Source organism: Capra hircus, chromosome 14 (genome assembly GCF_001704415.2).
Source record: "Capra hircus breed San Clemente chromosome 14, ASM170441v1, whole genome shotgun sequence".
Classification (NCBI taxonomy): Eukaryota; Metazoa; Chordata; class Mammalia; order Artiodactyla; family Bovidae; genus Capra; species Capra hircus.
The window spans coordinates 43770168-43787241 of record NC_030821.1 but is presented as its reverse complement, the minus strand read 5'-3'; the positions used below and the strand labels follow the sequence as shown (position 1 = coordinate 43787241).

Genomic DNA, 17074 nt, shown 5'->3' with positions numbered 1-17074 from the left:
ACTTCGAATTTTACCATGAACATCTAGGAGACTGACTCTCATTTCACTATCACTTCTAGGTTTGGGTATTGAATTCCTGTCAAGGTAGCTCTGATAAATTGAGGCTACTCTTTGTATCAACTCCAAAAATGTTTACATCATTAGAAGGAAAAAAAAAGGGGGGGCTGCTGTCACTTTAGGAAGCGAATGCAACATATTTTAAGGATGAAGTGGGGCTCTCAACTGTCAGCCAACCCTGAGTCACAGATCATCCGTCACTCTATGAAATCCTTGTCCCATTTGTTCATCATCAATGCTCTAACGCAGAAAAAAAAAAAAAACAACAAAACTTTCTAATTCTAGACAACTGGTCTTGGTAATGGAAGTGATTCCCTGGAGAAAATAAAAGGACAAGACTTCCGTTCCCCTACCCTACGCTCCCCTGCCCCAGTTACCTTTCCCAGTTTCCAAAGTGTTAACCCCACTTCACCGGCTACGCGCGCTCTCTGGGACAGCTCCTTGTTTAGCATCGAATCTGCAAGGAACTAGGAGACGGCTCTCTCGAAAGTTGGCGGAACTGCGAGGGGGCGTTGGGAGTTTGATCCTCCTTGCACATGGCCTCTCACGGGGTCCAGACCTTCCACTCTGGTCCCTGAAGCCAAAGCTACCGCCACAAAGGCGAGGCGTCCTGACGGCGCTGGGCCGGGGGGCGGGGTGCGGGGATGGTGGGTGGTGAGAAGCCGGGCGGCCTCTCCTCGCTCCCGCCGCGGGCACGCGTCCAGGGCTGGGCAGAGGTGGGGGTGGGCGAGCAGGGGCGCTCACGTCACGTGCGCGCGCGCGGGGACCGCAATAAATGCCCCGGCGCTCACGGGAGCGGCGGAAGCGCTCTGCGCCTAGCTCTGCGCGCCGCGGCTGCACCGAGCGGGAGCGCGGGGTCGCCTGCAGCCTTCGCCGCCCAGCCTGACCCGAGTCCCCGCCCCTCTCACTCCTGCAGCTTCTGCTCCGAGACGCTCGGGCGCCCACCCTGCAGAGCTAACCAGGCCGCTGCCGTTCCACCCCAGCCTCGGCCTCCCAACTTCGCCGTGCTTTGCCCAGCTCCGGCTTTCAGGTCCGAGGGGAGCCGCCGAGGCCGAGGATAGCAATCCCACTGCAGGCAGCGCCGGAGGACGTGCGACGCCCGGGTCGTCCCGAACCGGGCCGTCTGTGTGCAGGCTGCAGGCGGCTGGGGAGGCCGGCCGTCTGGTTCGGCTGATCCATCTTAGGGAACTTCACACTGGAGAGGTAAATCGTCAAGCTCCCACCCTCTTCTATCTACTTTTTTCTTCTTAAACTCTACTTAAAAAAAAAAAAAAATCCACTTGCAGAGAACGGTCGATCACGGAGGGGTGGGTGTGTACTCGGAAAGCAGCCACGATGGAGAACTCTGGGCGCTCCTGCTTCTCAGTGAGTTTGTGAGTTTCACCTCCTTTGGTTTGGGTGAACGGTGTGCGCCTGCGGCGTGTGGCCGGAGAGGCTCCGAAACCGCCCGTGGGCTGTTGTCTTCATCGGGTGCGGGCTACAGGTTAGGCACAAGCTTTCTAGGAAATAATGATTTTTTTCTTCTTGACCTGTGCCTGTATGAGAAGATACTTCCCCCAGTGACCTTAACTGTTCACTTGCATTAATTCACTGGTCCCTTTAGAAGTCTCCGTGGGCATATGTATGCGTAAAATTGTGTACTTCTTTAAAGCATTCGCCCTCGATTTCATAGTTTTGTTGACATTCTGAATGTTTGAACCAGAGATGGGGCGGTGAGATAAAATAATACCTTGAAACAGAGAGAGAAACCCGGACCTCTGGATTGCCTGATAAAACATTCTAGGCTAAAGCATTCTAGGATCCTTTGCAGGCTCTGTGCCATAAATAGCCATTGAAAGATTTGTAATTCAGAAATCTCTTTCAAGCTTTAATTCTTCTGGGTTGCTTTTGCCATTTGTTTTTAGCATCATGTACATTATCTTGGAACATGCAGTTCTTTGTTTTGTGGAAAAGGTGCACTGTGAAAAGTCCTCTGGAGTAAAAATGGATTGGAGAAAATTCATTTCAAAATTTATTCCGTTTCCTGGAATTATGTAAACAAATCAAACTGGCTCCATCCCTTTGTGACTGTTGTATCATTTTTATTGTTAGAAAATTAATGTGTGCCAGGATTTTCACCCTAATTGCGCTACATGTCCTTATAGCCAAAAGGAGTGGAAGAGCCGGTGTTGGAGATTTTCCCGGGGAAATCCTGAGAGCATTCATTATGAAGTGTACCGTGCGGGAGTGGTTCAGAGTAACCACAGTGCTCCTCATGGCCCGAGCGATTCCAGCCATGGTGGTTCCTAATGCCACCTTATTGGAAAAACTTTTGGAAAAGTACATGGATGAGGATGGTGTGTGGTGGATAGCCAAGCAAAGAGGGAAAAGGGCCATCACAGACAATGACATGCAGAGTATCTTGGATCTTCATAATAAGTTGCGAAGTCAGGTATATCCTACAGCTTCTAATATGGAGTATATGGTAAGAACATTTTTCAAATGGTATGTACATAGAAATGTTTAATGATGCTTTTAGCTTCTGTGGTTAAAATCCATCCTGCTGGTATTTAATATTTTAACATTTGTCCTGTATAAAACTTTTAAAAAGATTTTCTTCAAGAGTATTTTCTTCTGCATATTCCTTTTTTCATTTTTTAAAGTTTTATTGGACTATAGTTGCTTTATAATGTTGTTAGTTTCTGCTGTATAGCAAAGTGAATCACTTATATATGTAGCTGTTCTTTTTTAGATTCTTTTCTCATATAGGTCATTACAGAGTATTGAGTCAAGTTCTCTGGTACCACTGTTTTTTTATCCATCTTTGATTAAAATCCATCTTTGCAATTTTCCAATCTTGTTACTGCACACAAGCAGTGGTCTAGCCCTGTATATTTGTTTTTTTTGACTATGCCACAAGGCTTATGGGATCTTGGCTCCCTGACCAGGGATTAAACCTAGGCCCTGGACAGAAAAAGCATAGAGTTCTAACCACTGGACCACCAGGGAATTCCCAGGTCCTATATATTCTTCTTGGAGAAGGCAATGGCAACCCACTCCAGTACTCTTGCCTGGAAAATCCCATGGACGGAGGAGCCTGGTAAGCTGCAGTCCGTGGGGTCGCTAAGAGTCGGACACGACTGAGCGACTTCCCTTTCACTTTTCACTTTCATGCACTGGAGAAGGAAATGGCAACCCACTCCAGTGTTCTTGCCTGGAGAATCCCAGGGACGGGGGAGCCTGGTGGGCTGCCGTCTATGGGGTTGCACAGAGTTGGACACGACTGAAGTGACTTAGCAGCAGCAGCAGTGTATATTCTTCTACATATTCTATCAGTGTTCCTTTCATTTTAAGAGCTCTTTAAATTTCAGAGTAAAATAAATACCTTCAGATGTAATGTTCTAACTAAGTCTTTAAATTCTGCTCTTAGGAAAAAGATTCCTGTCCCCAAAATGCTGAGCAGTTGATTTATTTGCTTTTAACTGACTTAGTAGAAAAATTGTTTCCTAATTCCTAATTGATGGAATCTTCTTATGAATGGTGGACCTGAAAAAAATCAAGGATGAATAATTTGAAGACACTTTCCAGATGACTGATGTGTGTGTATACACACACACACACACACATATGTGTATGTAGACAGATAATAGATAGATAGGTATAGGGTCTCCCAGGTGGTGCAGTGGTAAAGAACCCACCTGCTAATGTAGGAAACACAGAGTCACAAGTTTGATCCCTGGGTCGGGAAGATCCCCTGGCTGAGGAAATGGTAACCCACCCCATTATTCTTGCCTGGAAAATCCCATGGACAGAGGAGCCTGGTAGAGCTACACCATGTGGTCACAGAGTCAGATGTGACTGGCATGCACTCATGTTCATAAAGTATATATATATATATAAGTAGTTTCTAATGGGCCATTGTTTCTTAGAAGTATGCAAATGACATGTTGTAAAGTATACATTTCTGTGGTTGTTTTATGTTAAGGAATACTTTGGCAATAACTTTTTACCCTCTGAATTTATTTGTGAACTTCAAAGTGTGAAAATACGTTTGGGTAAAGGATTCAATAAAAATACGTGATATACTTAATAACCTTATATGAATTCTGAGAGTAAATCAGTAAGTTTGAGAAACAAAATTACTTTTTAAAGACTGTTAAATATTACTTTTTCAAGACTGTAACTCATTAATATTAGGATACTTCATACCCTAAATACATAGAAAATTTTTCAAAAATCTTTCTACTTATTAGGAATGCACTAGCAAAGACCAATAATCTTCATTGATGACAGCAAACTTAATGAACATTAATGCTAACATTTCTCCTTTGGACACATTGCAGGGTCCCGTCAATTTTAATATATTCTAGCTTTTCCTTTTTTTTCCACTTACATTAGTTTGGATAGATATTCTCTATTTAAGTAACTTTGATGAAACATAGAAATTCTAAGTTCACATTATATATTACAAAATATTTCCTTATATTATTTTAACTTTTTCTAGAAAAATATTTTACCCTAAAGAATGTAGGTAGTACGCAAGAGAAGTCATCAGAGATAAGGAATCAGTCCCAACCATCAGGCTGTAGGGGTTTAAATTCTGGCACTGATACCCACTTCTGGCTTCTCAAGTGGCTCTAGGAGAAAAGGACCCTCCCCCAAATGTAGAAGATATAAGAGACACGGGTTTGATCCCTGGGTTGGGAAGATCCCCTGGAGAAGGACATGGCAACCCATTCCAGTATTCTTGCCTGGAGAATCCCGTGGACAGAGGAGCCTGGCGGGCTATGGTCCATAGGGTTACACAGAGTCAGACACGACTGAAGCAACTGAGCATGCACGCACGCACCCACTAGCTGTGTGACTTTGGGCAAATCCTAAATTGCCCTCTACTTCAGTTTCCTCGTGTCTAACACGTGCTCTTACCTCAGAGGGGTGTTGTGAGGATTATGTAAGAAATGAGATGGCCTGTGTAAACTTTAGCTTATTATCAACCATGTTGCAATTACAAGGTCCCTGTAAGTATCATTAAGACATAAAACCAATATTATATTTCCTTAATACCATTTAAATAGCCCATCTGAAATTTGTTTGCTCTTTTCAAAATTCTGTGCCATGCATGATATGACATCAGTAATGTCTCCATTTTCTGACTATTTTAAAACGTTTGTTCAAAGTACAGGATTCTCTGACTTCTTCATCTGTGAGCTTTCAAACAGAAAGAGCCAGTTAATTATGGAGTTTTCCCAAGTAGGCCACCCTATGCTTATTCCATGTTGATAGGTACTCAGTTGCATTTTATTCAAAATAAGGAAGAACTTGGGAGTTCAAACCCGCAAAAAGAAATCTGAGAATATTTGTAGGTGTTTTAAGTAATATGGAAGTAATGAAAGAACAGTTCTGTGATTCGTTTTCTATGTCTGACTTCCAAAGAAAATAAGTGCCTATAGTATGATGTCTGGTCTAGAATGTTTATATGCATTTCTTTTCAATTTCATTGCTTTCATTCTATCCTTGAAATGTAGATTCAGAAACCAGCCAAGGTTTATGTTGTGTTGCCCTTAGATACTGTGAACACAAGAACTATGTCTTGGCTAATAACTTGGCTGCAGAGGAGTTTGTTTCCCGATGGTAACACAGGAACACATTTTCTAGAATACACAAAGAAGGGGAAGTCTAAAAGAACGATACTGCTTTATTTGAAACACTGTTGATTTATATTTTATATAGTAATAATGTAAGTACAGATGTTGATCGACCCATGGAAAGAAAATTGGTTCAAATAGTTGACTGAAGTGTATTTTTGAGGGAGAATGGATACATGTACATTATATGACTGAGTCCCTTCACTGTTCACCTGAGCTATCACAGCATTGTTAATTGGCTATGAAGTGAAGTGAAAGTCGCTCAGTCGTGTCTGGCTCTTTGCAACCCCATGGACTGTGCAGTCCATCGAATTCTCCAGGCCAGAATACTGGAGTGGGTAGCCTTTCCGTTCTCCAGGGGATCTTCCCAACCCAGGAATGGAACCCGGGTCTCCCACATTGCTGGTGGATTCTTTACCAACTGAGCTATCGGGGATATCCCAATAAAAAATAAAAAGATTAAAAAAAATTCTTTCAGGGGACTTTCCTGATGGACCAGTGGCTAGGACTTCATGCTTCCAATGCAGGGGCCTGGGTTCAATCTCTGGTCAAGGAACTAGATCCCGCATACCTCAATTAAAGATTCTACATGCTGCAACCAAATAAATATTTTTAAAAAAGTATATTTTGATAAAATGAAAAGCTAAAGAGCCACTTCCTATAGAATCTGCAGTGCCATGTGTTAAGTGCGCCGCTTTTGGCCACTTACACTCCCCTTCTCCAGGAGATCTTCCCGATGCAAGAATGCAGCCTGGGTCTTCTGCGTGGCAGTCAGATGCTTTACCAGCTGAGCTAACACAGAAATCCTATACCCTGTTATACTGCATTGAAAGTTCGAATAGCCAGTTACCTTATGTACATTTGGTGCTTAATTTAGTCTGTTTTTTCTGTTTGAATACTGCAGCGAAGCCACATCCATGTTTATTAACATCATAACCCTGCCCCCGCTCTAAGGCTCATTAATTAATAGGGTTAAAAATGACCTCCAGAAGGTCACGTCTTCACTGGAAGAGCTTATAGGCTGGTTGATAAGAAAGAATAGATACATTTGAACATTTTCAAGTAGGCAGGGACACGAAATTCTTCGTTCACATGTGTGATTGATGCCAGGGGATCACAGAATATTGGAATATTCCTACAGGAGTTAATCAATGGGGAAGATGACGTGTATGTTGCTTCTGGCAGATGGTCAGGACCACAAGCTGTGGCCAAGAGTGAAGGGCATGTCTCAGCTGGAAGAGGAACCAACATGTGGAATCTAAAAAGCAAAGATACAGAGTAGCTTATTTACAAAACAGAAACACACTCAGAGACCTAGAGAATGAACTTACTGGTTGCCAGTGGGGAAGGCTGGTGGGGAGGGATACCTAGGGAGTTTGGGATCACATGTACACCCTGCTATATTTAAAATGGATAACACACAAGGACCTACTGTATAGCATAAGGAACTCTGCTCAGTGTTATGTGGCAGCCTGGATGGAAGGGGAATTTGGGGGGAGAATGGATACATGTATATGTCTGGCTGAGTCCCTATGGGGTCCACTGAAACTATAACAAAATTGTTAATTGGCTGTATTCTAATGAAGTTAAAAAAAAAAAAAAAGAGGAATCGACAAAGTGGAGTGGCTGACTGTTTTTGTAGGAAACCAGAAGCAGAGTAGGTTGATGAAAAGCAAAGCCCTGTGGTAGAATCAGGGAAAGGAGAAATGCATTATTAATTATAGAAACCAGTAACCTAAGCAGAGGGATTACCAGTGTTTAATTCAGGGTACATTGAAAAACTGAAGCTTTTAGGTCATCAAATGAAGCTGTTACTGAAGAGGCCGTGGATATTTGAGAAGGAAACATTGCCTTTAGACCTGTGTTGTCTCTGCTGCTTCCTGGCATGTGAAGTCTGACAGCAATGATTTGGGGCATTGTTTTTGTCATTGGTAGACTTGGTATAGGGATAGCAATTCTATACCAGCCCATGGACTATATATTCCTATGTATATAGATTTAGGAATATATAGCCTATGGGCTGCAGTGAGATAAGAGATTTGATCCTGTTGAGTACACTGTTATTTTTCTTCAAGCCTTTCCTTTTTGTGGGTTTTAGCCCCATCACTTGGTTCTTTTATTTTTATTTTTATTTTTGGTTATTTCTTCATCATGTTGTTGTTCAGTCGCTAAGACATGTCTGACTTTTTGTGACCCTATGGACTGCAGCACAAGAGGCTTCCCTATCCTCCTCTATTTCCTGGAGTTTGCTGAAGTTCATGTCCATTAAGTCGGTGATGCCGCCTAAGCATCTCATCCTCTGCCACCCTCCTCTCCTTTTGCTTTTGGTCTTTTCCAGCATCAGGGTCTTTTCCAAGGGTCTTGCTCATCTCTTCAAACTTTACTTTTGGCCCCCATGGTTTTACTTTTGGTTTTCTCCCTTCCTGGGGAATTTTATCTACTCCTTTGACTTTAAGTACCTTCTGTCTGTTGATGGCTCCGTGGTGACACTCCATCTGACAGTCTTCTTTGAGCATTGTTTTCATGTTTCCTACTGCCCACTGGGTCATCTCTTGAATCTTAAAGTAATATTGTAATATTGCTTCAAGTTTAAGATGTCTAAAAAGAAAATGAGCTGCTTTTGTTCCACTCTTGCCCATGGTCCTCCTTCCCTCCCTGCATTCTTTCTCAGTGAATGTCATAGACATCGGCCACGTCCTGTCCAAACAAAAACAGATCGTCAGGGACATCTTCAACTCTTGCCTTGCTTTCATTCCCTCTGTCCACTTCCATGTAATATGTACACACAAATACAAATACACAGTTACTCGCCAGAGTCTTAGATTCTGTCTTAGAAATGTTTGAATCCATCTCTTCTATTTCATCAAAACCTATGTTCTTTGTCTCCCCAAGATGGGCATCACAGCTTCCCCAGCAGAAGATTATACCATCTAGTCTTAGGTTATTTCTACTTTAATCTACCGTTCTCACTGCAACACAATGTGTCTTTTCCCTCAAACAAATCTCTGGTGCTTACTTAACTGTCCAAAGCTTCTGTTAACTTCTGGCTGCTCACAAGTTAAAGCCCATCTTGAAGAACTTACAGAAGGAGGCAGGTCTAGTCCAGTAAGCCCCATAGCCCTCAATTCCCTTTGCTGCTGTTGTTCAGATTCATGTCCATTGAGTCGGTGCTGCCATCCAACCATTGCGTCTTCTGTCGTCCCCTTCTCCTCCTCCCTGCAATCTTTCCCGGCATCAGGGTCTTTTCCAGTGATTGGGCTCTTTGCCGCAGGTGGCCAGAGTATTGGAGCTTCAGCTTCAGCATCAGTCCTTCCAATGAACATTCAGGGTTGATTTCCTTTAGGATTGACTAGTTTAATCTCCTTGCTGTCCAAGGGACCCTCAAGAGTCTTCTTCAGCACCACAGTTTGAAAGCTCAACTCCCTTGCATATAATTGAATCTGTGTTCACATTAAGCTACTGTTCTTTCTTTTTTATTTATTTAAAATTCATTTGGCTGTGCTGGGTCTTCCTTGCTGTGAGTGTGCTGTGCTTAATTACTCAGTTGTTTCTGACTCTGTGACCCCATGGACTGTAGCCCACCAGGCTCCTCTGTCCATGGGATTCTCCAGGCAAGAAAACTGGAGTGCGTTGCCATGCCCTCCCCCAGGGGATCTTCCCGACCCAGGGATCGAACCCGCATCTCTTACGTCTCCTGCATCAGCAGGTGGATTCTTTACCACTAGCGCCACCTGGGAAGCCAAAGTAATTTATTTAAGCCTGTTTATAGTATTGAAGTTTTGTTACAATTAAATATATACATGTCCATTTTCCTTTCAAGACTGAATTTCCTGGAAGGATAAGGATTTTCTTACCTTTATAACCATATGTCTGATGCACAGATGTACTCAGTAAATATTAATATTTGTTGATTGAATACTGTTGAATGTTCAGTAAATATGTGTTGAATAAAGGCATGGATGGAAAATAGATAAAATTATATGAGATAAATATAAAGGACAAGAAAGAGGAATTAAAATAAGAAAAGTTCTATAAGTAGGATGTCATCAACACCAGAGATAGATGGAAATATCAGAGATGAAGAATAAATCAAGTAATTCAGAATTATTTTTTCTGTTTTTAAAAATATTCATGGTGTACTAAAAATTGTCCTATAATATAGAGCTGCTGAACAGTGGTAAAGACATTCAGATGCTCTGGAATTTAAATAATAAATTAATGCATATTTATCTCTTGTAAGAACTCTTTGATAAGTCTCTTAAATTATAGATTGGCTAAAATCCAAAACAGCTCACTGTGATAGAAAGTGTATCTAAGTCTAGAATGTCCTTTAGCAACATTAGGCCATATTCCCTAAAAATTTTATATGTGTCCTTTGTCTTTGTAAATGCTCAGTCGTGTCCGACTCTGCGACCCTGTGGACTGTAGCCTGCCTAGCTCCTCTGTCCATGAGGATTCTCCAGGCAAGAATACTGGACTGGGTTGCTGTTTCCTTCTCCAGGGCATCTTCCTGACCCAAAGATCATGTCTCACAATGACAATTATACAAGCTATTTTCCAGTATTATAACTATTTCCATGTCAGTCACAGAACAGTTGACAGACACTCTGCTGGGAGGGTTGATGGCTGTACCTGCTTGCTGTTACTTCACATACGATGAGACTAGGGACAGAAGTTTTGCACAGCATTTTTCTGAATGTAGAACAAAATACATCTAGCTACCTGTCCTTCCACTGGGCAACCAGAGGCTCCAAGCCAACATCCAGTCATACTTGTAGTCCATGGTACATGTTTTGATACAAACAATGGCTTAGTACCAGATTGTCACTTAAATTCTTTATATAGCCATGCTTAACACTGGAAATGAAGTGATTTTTTTTTCTGTGCAGATTTTTCTTCTATACAGCAGATAACTACAGAAACTGGTCAAGGGACAATGTAGCCCCCATCCCAGGGTGATGTTAGTCAGGGCTACTAGCTGTAGTCCTGAGTCCAAGCCTAAAAAAAGTTAATTTTAGCTTGTGAGTTGCTCTCACAAAGCAACTCTTACAAATGTACATTTTCTGACATTATCTGCCACCAATGACATATATCATTGTCACTGAATAAAATAATATATGGATATTGTATTATCCATATAATACCCTGATGATGGGAAAAATGAAGGCAGGAGGAGAAGGGGACGACAGAGGATAAGATGGTTGGATGGCATCACTGACTCAATGGACATGAGTTTGAGCAAGCTCCGGGAGTTAGTGATGGACAGGGAGGCCTGGCAAGCTGCAGTCCATGGGGTCGCAGAGTCAGACACAACTGAGCGACTGAAATACACTGACACAATATCCAGAATAAATGCAATTAATAAATTGATGGCCTCATAACTCATTTACCTAGAGCTTAATGTTGACAAATTTCTTACCTTGCTAAAAGTGGCAGGAATTCACTGCAAGTGAGGTTTTATTTCAAGTGTTGATTCCTAAAATGATTATTTTTCTATGTACTGGCACTTGCCTGGTAGTTTTCAAAGTTAAATATTTACATCTTTTAAGGGCATGCAGTGTAATCTATATGCACTTGAAGGTTCATGAAATATCTGACTCAATATTAGTCTTATTTAAAGTTTTTAAAGTTTCTTTCTTCTTGATTTACAACAACACTTAATTTTCTTAAACAGTTTTTATTTTACTTTACTAATATTATTTCGATATAATAAAGCTTTTTTTTGTTTGTTTTGGTTAATTTGTCTACAGAATGGAAAAGTTTTTAAACCTTAATTTGGATACATAGCATTTTTTTTTTTAGCATTGCCATTTCAAATTAATGTAATTTTCTTTTTGAAAGTTGCACTTGTAAATGGCAATACCTGTAGGAAGAGAGTGACATTACAGCTCGGTTCTGTTGAATTTGTTAGCTACCTTATAATTCTGGGAGATTAAAGATTCCTCATTAAATGAAAGCAGCAGATCTAGGATCTTAGAAAGGCAAGACATGAGAAACAGTTCATCAGGAGAGTGCAATACCCAGAGCCAGAAAAGTGTCACAGAATTTTTAAATTGTTAATGTTGTTTATTCCTTCATTTGACAAGTATTAGTTTACCAAATGCCGGGCACCGTTGAGGGCCCAGCTGTAAATACAACAAACATTCTAACTTGCCTAGAATAGGTGTAAAAACCCTAACTCTCCCAACTCAGCAAGTGGCCTGTGTGGCTAACATGAGTGTGAAAGTCATGTAGAAAAAAGAGGTCCCAGCTTTCACTGAGGAGAACAGATACACGTCACTAGTCGTTGTAAAGACTCCCTCTGAGTCCAAGTGACAAGAAGTCATTTGAGCAGAGGAATATCATGATCTTATTAATACTTACACTACTCAGAATCAACTTGAATTTGTTGAGAATAGACTTTACATGGTGGGAGGTGGGGCCATAGTATGGGCAGGGATTCAAGGCTATTGCAGTGACCAGTCCAGTAGTTGATGGTGGCTAGGAGTGGGATGGTAGCCTTGAAGGTGATGAGAAGTGTATAGTGTGAATCCACACTAAATCTCATTTGTAGTCATGACATCAACTTTGATAAGTTCAAGGAAACCTTGCTGCAAGACTTGTGCAATTGGCTTGGCCAGCCAGGCAGCCAAGTTCCTTCATCTAGTGCAATGTCTAAATCCACCCGAGCCTGGACTGCAGTTTTTGAACACTGGTGGTACTTTCCATCCTGGTTTGAATATCAGTGGGGGAAAAAAAAAGGAAAGAAAAAGAAAATCAATGGGGAAATTTCAACTTGTCCTGACTTCTGGAATGGTTATAGAGATTCTGGAAATCCGCAGGTTACCCATTTCCATTTTACCCACCCAATTCCAAGAATGGAGAAGAGATGGAAACAAACTTTGTCTCCTCACTTCCCAGGGTACCAATGCTTGCTGTTTCCCCATGTGGTCTGCCCTCACTTGCACTCTACTCTCCCATTCCCTCTAAAAGCAAGACGAAGTGAGAACCTTAGCAGAAAGAGACAGTGACCTAGTTCCTGCTGTTCATTAAACACCCATTGCACCATCGTGGGGTATCTCACTGGGATTTGATTCCATCTTGGAGGTAATATAGACATATTTTGGATGCTCAGTACAGCTGAAAAGATTTTGCCTGAGAAACTGGAAAGTATTGGAGTTACCATTTTTTAAGATATGGAAGAATGTGGCTTGAGCAGCTTTTGGTAGAGAAAGCTAGAGCTCAGTTTTGGATAAATTAAACTTGAGATTTCCCTTAAATATCCAAGTGAACTTTTCATGTGTGCAACTCGATGTATGTGGTCTAATCTGGACCATAAAGTTAGGATTCATCAGAATTTAGATGATGATAAAGCCACAGGAGAGAAGTCATCAGGGGAACGAGTATAGAAGGAAGCTGTGCTTGGTTGCTCAGTTGTGTGACTCTTTGCAACCCCATGAGTTGCAACTTGGCAGGTACCTCTGTCCATGAGGATTCTCTAGGCAAGAATACTGGAATGTGTTGCCATGCCCTCCTACAGGGCATCTTCCCAGCCCAGGGATCGAACCCAGGTCTCACGCCCTGCAGGCGGATTCTTTACCGTCTGAGCCACCGTAGAAGGAAGAGATAGTCACAAAGTGATCCCATGACATACTTAACAGTGTAGAGTTAGGGAAGGAGAGGAGGAACATCAAATGGAGTTGAGAATTAGGGAAAAAACAGTGAAGTAAGATGTCCTGAAGTCAAATGAAGAAAGGCAGGAAGGATGATCAACTCTGTTAAATGTTGCTTATAAAGATCAAGTAAGATGAGGACCCTTGAATTCTGAGATATAAAGGCTATACCGGAGGTCTCATAAAACAGTTTGGGTTTCATCCTAGTAGTCCAAGGATGGTTCAGGGAAGAATGGATGGGAGACACGATCAAGCTTGTTCACCCACTCATTCATCAAACATGAACTATCTCCTCTGGGTCAGGTGATATCTGCAGCCTTAACTCTTTTTTAATCCAAAGTTTTCAGCTTAGTTTTAGAAGATGTAAGTCAGTTTGGGAACATATCCCAAATTTATAATTATAGTTGGTAGGGAAATGCAGTTTCTTTGCTTAATTGTTTCTTGGTTACCTTTACTGGGTGCCTCCATTAAAAGCAACATGGTCATTTATAATCATTTATAATAACAATTATGAATAACATTTAGTTCAAGAACATTCTTTGCTATTGTTCACCTGTGTTCTCTCACATACTTATCTTGGGAATTTATGCAACTGAGTAATTATACAGGATTTAAAACTTAAATTCTCATCTTTTTAATGATTTTTACTAACTGAATTTAAGTTTATAAAACTAGCATTTTATGGTTTTCTGTGTTGTCGTGTATAATATATAAATTGTTGTTAAGTCACGTAAGTTGTGTCTAACTCTTTTTGAGGACCCCATGAACACAATATATGCTTATGTTACATAGAGTATATAGTTCATTGGAAGAAAGTGTGAAAATTCAAGTGGTAATGAATTGTCTGGTGAAGGTGTAACAGTAAGTATGTTTAAGTAACCCTTTCTTTATTTTCCTAAGTATCTGTTGCTGTCCTAATTTCAAGAAGGTACAGAAAGGCATTCGTAATTGAGTAAAACAATTTTTTATTCTAATTGATAAATTTGTGATTTACAAAAAATTTAATTCAACAAATACTGATTGAGCATTTTTGTACCAGGCACTGTTTTTGAAAAAGTTCAACAAGTTAATGAAAATAAGCAAAGTGAGATGATGGAGCATGGCAGATGTGGGGGCTTCCGAGGTGGCGCTAGTGGTAAAGAACCCACCTGCCAATGCAGGAGACATAGAAGACATAGGTTTGATCCCTGGGTCAGGAAGCTCCCCTGGAGGAGGACATGGCAACACACTCTAGTATTCTTGCCTGGAGAATCACATGGATAGAGGAGTCTGGCAGGCTACAGTCCGTAGGGTCGCACGGAATTGGACATGACTGAAGTGACTTAGCATGCATGCATGATAGAGGTGGAGCTAACATACTGAGTAGTTGGGGAAGACCTCTCTAAATTAATGACTTTTGAGCTGAGAGCTAAATTAGAATAGTGAGTCAACTAAACAAAGCTATAGAGATCTAGGCAACAGGAATATCAGGTAAAAGGTCTTTAAGTCAGAAATGAAGTGAGAGTCTTCAGGGACCACAAAGAAGGCTAGGACTGACCTTTGGTCTTATTTCCAGTTTTATATAATTACTCTGTGCCTTGGGGAGTGGGTTGCAGGAGGATTCATAGTGAAAGCACAAAGAGATAGGTAGGAAGCCATTGGTATATTCTAATGAGAGATGATGATGGCTGGGGCCAGGGTGACGGTGGTAAACATGGAGGGAGGTGGGTGGTTTCAAGTCTGTTTAAATAGCATTGCTGATGGGTTTTTGATAAATTTAATATGAAGGGTGAAAGATAAGGAGGACTTTTTAAAGATTTTTACTTAAGCATAAAAGTGAAAGTGAAAGTTCCTCAGTCGTGTCCCACTCTTTGTGACCCCCTGGACTACATTTGTCCATGGAATTCTCTAGGCCAAAATTTTGGAGTGGGTACCCTTTCCCTTCTCCTGGAGATCTTGCCAACCCAGGGATGGAACCCAGGTCTCCTACATTGCAGGCAGATTCTTTACCAGCTGAGCCACAAGGGAAGCCCAAGAATGCTGGAGTGGGCAGCCTATCCCTTCTCCATGGATCTTCTCAACCCGAAATTGAACCGGGGTCTCCTGCATTACAGGTGGATTCTTTACCAACTTAGCTATCAGGGAAGCCCAATATGCTTACTTAAGCATATTGTTGGATAACAAGCATTTACTGAGACAGGAAGAGAAACAAGAGAAGGTAAGGATGAAATCAGGGGTTTCCTTTAGACAAAGCTTATTTTGCATTGCCTTGTTATCCTCAGCTGAGTTTAATGGTCAGTGGAGAAGTGGGGCTTGAGATAAAAGTGTGGAAATGATGTATGGATGCTGTTAAGAACCATCTTAACTGACTGGATAAAACCATCCAAGAAGATTTTTATGGATGAAGGTTGAATGCTTTAAATTGAGCCATGGCCCAGCAATATGTAGAGGTTGAGCAGAAAGGAGAAATAAGCAAAGAAAGCTAAGAACGATTTGAGGAATGGAATTAGCTAGCACTACATGGGTATATGGCAATGTTTTTGGTTTTGTTTTTTAAAGAGTGTGCTTGGAAGTTGGTGGAAATACACAAATTGTAAAAGCGCTTGACATGAGAGGGAGAAAATATAAATGCAGAGTCAGTTTTTTCCTTCTGACAGGAAGGGTTGAGGCTGTAGGTACATTTGGTGTATTTAGTGGAAAAAGAGAATTTTCATATGAATAATTCTGTTTTTCCCAGTGAAGTATGGAGCAAGATTGTCAGCTGAGATTGAGAGCGCAGGAATGGAGTGTGGTGTGAGGATGGGATATTATGAAAAGGTATTTTTGGGGTTATTACATAAAGATCTCTGTGGAGTCAAATGCATGAGATGTTTTGAGGTACTTTGTATTCATTTATTTCACTATGCTTTAAGTTACAAAATCTGATAGGGAAGTTTACTACAGTATGTATTCCCATCATATGTGGAGTGGGGTGCCATTGCCTTCTCCCCTATCATATGTAGTAGTCAAGAATTTCCAAAAAGCAGGAAGATTTAAGGTAATAATTTCTCTGGTTTGCCATAGGTCACACCACTCTTTACAGCCATTGCATGTGGTGTCACCTGCTTGACCTCTGAGGGCATTTGACTAGGCAGCTCCTAGAGACGTGAATGAGATTAAAGTCATGTTAGCCAAGGTGGGAGAAGGAGGTTGATTTTAAAACTGTTCAGATATTCTGTAATACAAATCAAGTACAGATACAGACCACATAATGTGTTTGAGGTTCAAATTGCAGACTGGAGGTTAAATACAACTAATTGTATGGGAACTCCAAAAAATAAATTATGGGAATGACCCAGATATGTGACTTGGATTAGTGGGTTATTAAACTGGTGAGTTTAATATAAGAACCTAGAACTATAAGCCAATGAATCTTACTTTTTCTTTTCTCTTTTTCTTTTAATTGATTAACAGAATATCAATAAAATACAATTAAATTAACTAAGTCAACTTTTTCTTGATAGCTTATTACGAAAAAGGCAACAGATTTTCTTTATTAGAAGCTCATCAACCACAAAGGCAAAATATGAACATGGATATTATCTAATAGGCTAGACAGGTTTTATGTTTTAAGTGTTTAATCAAAGAAAATTTTCAATCACCAGAAAATTAAGGGTAGCAAAAATGTTTTTCATGAAAAAGCAGCTAGGTATGATTTGGGGAATAGAAATCAGGTGCTTTAGTCCAGGGTCACTCAAGCTTTACTGTGCATATAAATTCCCT

The 17074-nt window shown here is 41.0% G+C and overlaps 1 protein-coding gene across 1 annotated transcript in view; it reads left to right on the top strand.

Moving 5' to 3' along the window:
- Nucleotides 845–17074, top strand: part of CRISPLD1 (cysteine rich secretory protein LCCL domain containing 1) — a 51443-nt gene continuing 35213 nt past the window's right edge. The window contains exons 1-2 of the mRNA XM_005689106.2: nucleotides 845–1260; nucleotides 2202–2521. Coding sequence (XP_005689163.1) covers nucleotides 2264–2521 — 258 coding nt within the window. The 5' untranslated portion in view covers nucleotides 845–1260; nucleotides 2202–2263. The remainder of the gene's footprint in view (nucleotides 1261–2201; nucleotides 2522–17074) is intronic.